The sequence below is a fragment of the Astatotilapia calliptera genome, chromosome 3 (genome assembly GCF_900246225.1).
Source record: "Astatotilapia calliptera chromosome 3, fAstCal1.2, whole genome shotgun sequence".
In the NCBI taxonomy this organism is placed as follows: Eukaryota; Metazoa; Chordata; class Actinopteri; order Cichliformes; family Cichlidae; genus Astatotilapia; species Astatotilapia calliptera.
In genome coordinates, this window is record NC_039304.1 from 26389674 (window position 1) to 26397618 (window position 7945).

Consider the following 7945-nt stretch of genomic DNA (forward strand, 5'->3'; position numbering starts at 1 on the left):
TATATTTCTCTTGTTTTGTATCTATCCCTCTTCATCATATATATTTATTCTGCTTGCTATTTATTCCTGCTGTCTACTATTTATATTTTATTCTAGCATAGTTGGTGTGGAGCACTCACAAGTTCATTGTACATGTACAATGACAATGTGTTCCATTCTCTTAAGTAACTCCATAACTAAAACTCCATTATTACCAGAAAATCAACAAAAGAACCCAACAAAACACAAGGATCATGACATCTGTAGAATAATGTATAAGTTGGGAGGGAGACCTCTCTCCCTGTTGAGACAACATGGCACTGATGGAAAAAGGACACCTCGTGCATGTCTGAGAGAGGGCATTGTATTTGAAAATAAGAGCAGACTATGACTTGCCAGGAATGAAGACGTACTGGTTTTCAAATATTTCCATCGTCACAGAAGCGACTGACTGCCTTCTTACTAGTGTTGACTGAAAATGATAAAAGCACTAAGTCTTATGTCTGCTGTATGTTAGTAATTTGTGCTCGAACTCTTTGTTAATATGTTTATACCTCATCCAGACAAGTCTGTAAGTATTAACATACAGACCTAATTGGGGTTTTTTTAGTGGAAAGAGAGAAATATGCTTCATATCATCTGCACATGTTTGGGTTGTTTATTGTATGGTGGGGCTTTTGTGTGTGTGTTTTGTGTTTGTGCAAAATAAAAGGGAGGGCGGAAGGGGGTCTGAGTCTGTTTGTGTGTCCCACTTACCTAGTTTCTTGAACCAAAAAAGTGTGTGAACTCAAACAGCGGTGACTAAGAGGAACAATGAGACTCTTTATTCAAAACAGCACTTTAAAAGTTCAGCAAAGATTTTCTTGCAGTAAATTTGTCAATCTCCAACTGTGTTTAAGTAGTTACTGATTTAAAAAGAAAACAGAGTTTTTATTCGATTCCAGGATCGCATCAGTGTTTGGTTAAGACCTGTGGCGCCCCGTTTTTTTTTCTTTTTTCTTTTTGTTCTTCCAAGGTCTGACATCAAGGACGAAGTGAGTATGAAAACGAGCTTTCTTTGAGCCAGAACACAAATTTGTCCAAAATGCCAGTATCGTTGCTCAGTGAACGGGCTGAATGAGTCATGCTGGATACATAAAGATTTTGAGGGTGATTACAAAGAAAACTAACCAAACAATTTGCCAATGTTATGTCTGATTATAATCCAGTGTGATACAAGTTCATCTACAGAACATCTGCTGTCCAGTTTCATCTTCTGTTACAGATATAGCAGTCTGCAAGTCGTTGTACTCTGCATTATATTTAGCAGGGCTTTCCCTTTTGGCAGGACCTGACCATAGAAGCAAAATCAAACAAAACAAAACAATTTTACTGACAGGTGACCACCATTTAAAAGTAAATGATTTCCTAAATGGAAAACAAAATTAATTCCAGTTGTTGTCATGTCCCAAGTAGGTCAGCACTGCTGAGCTCATGCTGAAAAATGCTGAAATTTCTTTACTGTGCTGCCATCCAAAGGACAAATGTGGTTATTGCTTTTGGAGCCAAGTATTGTTTTGTAAGAAAGAAATAAAAGTCAGATCCAGTGTACTTTAATCCATCATGAAATGTAACAGTTACTTATCATCCAGCAGTTTTCAGGATGCAGAAATGCCACTTAACCTCAATGACAAGTTCATTTCTGAACAAGAAACACAAACGAATACACAGTTGAACTCATAATAATATGTTATCATTAATAAATAGCATTAATATAATATTACAATCAAATGCAAATGAATCATATTAACTCCTGTAACAAATGAAATTCCCAAATCTTGGAGTAAGATAATGTGTATTGCCTACTTTAGAGGAAATAACAGTAACAGACCCCACAGACTATATATAAATGATAGATTTAGCTTCTAAGTCTACAGAGTGACCAACAGAGAAGTACTGGCTTGGTAATGGGTAGGACTATGGACTTGCTGAGGATTGTAGTCAAAAGCTGCACAGAAAGGGTATATATAGACCAACTCTAAAGATAGTCCACAATCCACAGTGTTTTAGTGGCTTAGAGAACTCAAAGTGGCAGGCATCTTCTCTCCCTGTGCTGCAGAACAGAATGTTTTGTCATGTCATCGTGTAGCGAAGGAGTATGTGGAGTAGGACAGAAGTATATGCTAGAGATAGTCTATCTATCTTGCTTTTACCTGCATTCTTTCTGATGCCGAACAGGGGGCGATTACTCAGGTTTCTAAAAAGCCTTCTGCTATTATAGATGTACTTCCATACTCTCTGATGTCACTGAATACCTGGTAACTTTTTGAGGCTCAGTTGCTAGTTTTACATCATAGTGTACAGAGTATGAAATTCCTTTGTAAATCTGTCATCATTATTTGAGTCAGAAAGGTGGATAAACCAGGAAATGCTAATTGGTTAATGACTTGTTACTCATAAGCTGTTAACCAATAAGTGGTTCACTTTTCGTGTCTGACTTAAAAACACTAAGATAGCTACAAAAGACAATTAAACTGATTGTGTTATGGTGGCTATGTCCACCTTTTATGTATATATATAGTCCATGGACTGAGCTTGTGTGTGCATATATATAGGCTATTCATCATACCTGACTCCATGAATCACTTTAAATCCTAGATAAGCACTTTAGCTTCATCAATGGAGGACGTGATAATGGTTTCAGCCAGCTGTTGGGCCAGTAGGTTGAGATCACTGTCATGTGACATCTGTTCTCTTTTTTTGGCAGCCAGAACCCACTTAGTAATATCACATGACAGAGCCTGTGCAAAAGTCTCTATAGTTGGTTCATGCAGAGGTGCTACTTCGAAATTGCCTCTCCCCAAATCATCTGTAGACAGCGACTGCATGAGATGCTCCATCAGTTCCACATGAGGGTCGCTGATCAAAGCGTCTCCGTTGTCCTCCTTGTCCTTTGGCGTTGGTGGAGGAGGCGAGGGTAGGAAAACCTTTGCCAGGCCTCCTTTTAGCTTACGGGCGAAGCTGCTTCTGCTCCTCTCCAGCTCTGGGAGAAGAGGCGTGGTCGGTGGGGCGTCGGGGTAGTCGAGGGATCCCACAGCGGGAAGCCCTGACTGGGATAGAGGTGGATGGCAAGGCTGGGTAGAAGTCTGGTGTTCTTGGTCTCTTCTAGATTTATCCTCAAAACACTGGTGTTCACCCTTGTTGTTCTCCATCTCTATTTCAGCACCCTCCATGTGGTCCTTTAAGTTTCTTCCTCTACACACTTCACTCAGAGCGATCTCAATCACTGCGGATGCTAGCGCCTCAGCTAGCATTTCGTGCTCTTGGTTATAAATGGACTCCTCAGGTTCTACTGTTTCCTTTTGGCTAAAAACTGATCGAAGTATGTGCTCTGACATGTTTTGGGCAAACTCCCCGAGAGCCTCTGTGTTTAGGGGGCTTGTTTTGAGGCCTTCGGGAATACCAGGGTCTTGTGGAGGGGGCTCTGGCATCCTCGAATCTGCACTTTCTGTCTTCATTGGATCCTGTGTGGATAAAAACAATAATCTCCGTGAAAGTGCAGGGGATATTGATTTTCCTGCAGCTTCTTTTCAGCTACAGAAGGTAATGGAAAGCAAAGAAAAATAACCTCTGGTTTGGACTGCTTGTTTGGAAAATTAGTTTATTTTTGCACTTTTATTTGAATATTACTTGCCAGCGTGCTCAGTGTAAGCTAAGTACGATGTCAATATTTCCCTTGGTGTATGCTTTCTCCTTTCATCCCCCAAAGAAACATTTTTCTTATCCCTCAGCTGTTTCAGATTAGACAAGAAATAAAATGAGATTACAAGAATGCTACAAGTACAAGAAAAATCAAACAAGAAAGTCTAGCAAGGAGAGCATAGAGAAAGAATAACGAGACAGAAATAATAGAGGAAGTCCCCTTGCAGAATGAGATGGAAAGTAAGATTAAGGCCTCAACCACAGCCTGTCACCATATGAGCTGTCAGCCAGCCAGGATGTGACAACCAGGAAGTTCGGTTTGCTATTAGATTAGCACGAAACACTCTGTTGGTCTCAAGTAGCACCAACTCGCCCGACAGCTGATGCACAATTTGTACAGAAATGGAGAAAGGTTTGTTACCCGGAGAGCAAATGATGATAGCTTTTGACAGGCGTAATAATTTTCTAGAAGGTCTTTGTTTTTCAAGTCCAGCTTCATTTCGAGGCTCCGAGTGTGCATTATTGACATTAAATAGCATAAAATGTCCTACAGCTGCCACTGTTCTAAAGAGTCAGATTGAATAAATTTCAGGCAGCCTGTTTTGTTTTACTAATTCCTCTTATGTTAAATTAATAGTTTAATATTGTAAAAGACACTAAGCCTTTCTTTATTTCCTCTTTTTGAGAATTCAATGAGAAGATAATTACCAACAACATCCAACAACATCCAAACACTGTGGTGGTAATAAAAGTCTGCCTGGCACCATCTCTAAAGCTTATCATTAACTTTATGTGTTATTTGTTTAAATCTCTCAAAATATGACAATTAAGAACAGCATGTTTTATTTTTTATGGGGGTTATAGGGGAATGTTTTTCTTTCTTATTTGTCTGGCTGCGAGCAGATGAGCTATTGATCTTCTGATGTAATTCTTGGCAAAATGTGGCCTTTTACATAAACATTACTCATGACATTTGAGAGCACAAACAGGCTTGTGTAATGGGATTTGCCCTTATTGTTAAAGTTACATCTTATTTTAAACATACCTTACTATTAGTATGCTTCTTGACTCAGAAACTACAAAAACAATGTGACACATTGTGAGATGTGTGTCACCACAGTGTGTCACTTAGTGTAGTAGGCCTATGACCACATGGTGTGAAATTCTGGTTAACTTAATAGGCGTTAAGCTGCATCCATATAGGGAGCAACCACAGCAACGTTGTGACCAGACACCAAAGAAAGTCAATGAATTTCAGTACTTATGGGTGAAAAAAACTGCTGACAATGTGAAGTAGGTGGAGATACACTTTTTTAACTTCAAGACGAGCGATTGAAGCAATTACCAACAGGAGCATAGGACACTGGTGACTGGCCTATGATTGGACAGTAAATACACTGAACTGAAGTGAAGCTTGAAATGACCACTAACAACAACCTGTGAGCTTCAAAGGGATGTGAGATGTGCGAATTGCTCCCTGTGCTTTATTAGTATTAGTGTAACTTTGGCTGACTAATTAATTACTTCCATCAAATTATTTCATCTAAAATACTGGGGGGATAACACCTTTTAACTACTTATCACTGAGTACTAGTTAGGTTGTGTTTCAAGGTATGTTTAGGCTGGCATAGAAAGATAAAAAGACACTTATTTAAAATGCATCTTATTTTAATACTTCCTAGTTGCCCTGCGACAGACTGGCGACCTGTCCAGGGTGTACCCCGCCTCTCGCCCTATGACAGCTGGGATAGGCTCCAGCATCCTGCGCGACCCTGAAAAGGATAAGCGGAAGCAAATGGATGGATGGATGGATGGATGGATAGTTGCTAAGTATTCCTTTTGACTCAGAAATTACAAAGCAGATTAAACTGCTTTCGGTATAGCTTGATCTAACTAGATTACAAAGACATTAATACCTTCAAACAGCAGTTATAGCCGCTGAAAATAATATCTTCTATCAGTCCTTGCTCTGTGTTAATTTGGTTGTTTATTGGGATTAGAAAGCAGATGAGATGAGCTTATTTAAGGTCTCAGTTGTAGGCCTGGAGACTGGTTCGTAAGTCTGTGGCAACCTATGGTTGCTATGGGAAAATGTGTAATCTCAGTTGGCAAATTGTTAATGGGAGTCTCTGGATGACATCGACTGTAAAGAGGGTGCTGCACTTGACACCTGCTTTTGTTTGCTTTGGTAGCTCGAAAGTTTCTGCAGTTTACACGTAAGATGACTTTTCTGCAAACACAAGACAGACTTGGAAACTAGCTCTGTGAGCTGTACTGAAACTTGAAAAAGCGCAATGGAAACCAGACATGATGAACATTCACCTTGAAAATAACATTTGTGCCTTACCAGTGTAACAATCACATTTCAAAATATGAAAAGTTTCTGGTTCATGTCTTACTTTTTACTGTTTAACTACAGCTTTGGGAATAGTTTGCAAGTGTTTACAGACCTGTTGAATACTTATTTCTTTTTTTCAAATGGTTGTTTTCAGATGGTAACCAACAGATCTATAGACCTGTATTTTAAGTATGTCTTCTCGCTCGCAAAGCCCACAGTGTGTTACTGAATTTGTTAGCACTTGCTAACATAATTGCAATCAAATGTTCTCATCTAAACTACTGAAAATAATACCTTGCAACCATTCCTCACGAAGTACCAATTCTGGTGTTTTTTGGCAGAGACTTTGTTGTTGTTTTAGTTTGCTTTCTGAATGAGGAACTACAAAACAGATTAGGCAAGATGGAAGACAAAAATAAAGAGAGGGGGCTAACGATATAGTTACTCCTCTCAACACAGCTTTACTTTGCTAGTACAGAAATGCATTAATGGCATAAAACTGTATTTTCTAAACTAATAAAAATAAGAATTTTGAACCAATCCTCAGTTCTAGTTGAATTGTAATAATGAGTCAGAAATGTGGAACTAAAATTAGTACCATGAACGACTTCCTTAACTTTAGTTTCATCACAGTTATTGTGTTATTATTAGCTTACGGTCTCTGAATCTGGCTGTGAATGTCAGAATTGGCATTATTGGCCTTCTAGGCTGGCTGGTTCAGTTGCAGCTTTTAGAGGATCGTTTACCTCTTGAATGTAAATATAAATTAAAAACAATAATTTTCTCCTTCCCATTGTTTTCCTCATGTAGCCACAATGTAAAATGATTTTTACTTTACTGGCATACATGTTGCACATTTAATATGGTGTGTCACACCATTATCCTGTCATTACCCATTAATTTGACCACCATCCTCTGTTCAAAATGGACAGAGCCCAAAGATGAGGTTGAGACTGGGAATGAAGTGCAGATGTGGAGTAAATTGCAGCTAAAACAAAAAATGTTTTTCTCTTGGCAATATGACTTGGACCTCCACATGGAGACAGGAACATTTGGGCCTGTGATTGCTGTGTTACACAATCCTGTGAGTCCCTAATTTGATTACACTAACACACCTCGCCTACTCTCTCTAGCGCCCACGCTAACAGCACAAAGGCAGGTCAGAGATGCAAATTACTGGTTAAAAAAAAGAGCCGATGCCTACAATGACCTTCTGTTTAACCTTTATTTCTTCCTCTTCCAGTTTCAGTGTTACAATCCAAAGTTTTTTCTTTTGCTTTGTATCTTGTCTCAACCTATCTTGAATTAGGTTGAGTCTTTGAAAGCTCAAGAACATCCGTACAAATAAGGATTTACAAATTTACTCATGCAACTAGACTTCTGCCCAAACAGAACCAGAATCAACTCACAGTGTACAATGTATGAAGTACGGCAGCTCAAAATGGCCAGCTTCTGATTTTTAAAGGTATATGGCAAGACTCAAGAGGAATCTTGAAGGCCATTTGGATACGATTAAAAGTAAAAGTTACATGCCTCAAAAGTTACGTACTACAGAACTGTATAAAAATAAAAATAAACAAGATGCAGTAAATATCAGGCAACTTAAACTGCCTACATTTAGAGAAACTTACCAGCTGGGAGAAGAGTGACAGTTGACGCTTTAATGCAGCCAGTGCAAATGAGTGTACAAGGAAGTGGTTTGACAAAGAAGTTCAGAAGTTTTACTCACTTCCTGTGTGTGTGTGTGTGTGTGTGTGTGTGTGTGTGTGTGTGAGAGAGAGAGAGTGAGAGAGAGAGAGATGATCAGCCATTGTGCATAAATATAACTCACTGACACAACAAAAAATGACACATTCATGGGCATTAGATGAACCTATTTGGGTCTGATATAAAACGGTTCTGTCAGCTTAATCGTCTTCCTTTGTTCATGAGTTAAAACAGAAGAGG

At 39.0% G+C, this 7945-nt stretch overlaps 1 protein-coding gene across 1 annotated transcript; it reads right to left on the reverse strand.

Moving 5' to 3' along the window:
• Window positions 1–788: 788 nt before the first annotated feature.
• Window positions 789–7681, reverse strand: LOC113012843 (uncharacterized). The gene is made up of 2 exons (XM_026153225.1): window positions 7630–7681; window positions 789–3482 (listed from the first exon to the last, which is right to left on the reverse strand). Exon 2 carries the CDS (start codon window positions 3474–3476, stop codon window positions 2613–2615), a length of 864 nt encoding a protein of 287 aa, XP_026009010.1. The 5' UTR covers window positions 3477–3482; window positions 7630–7681; the 3' UTR covers window positions 789–2612.
• Between the last annotated feature and the right edge of the window lie 264 nt (window positions 7682–7945).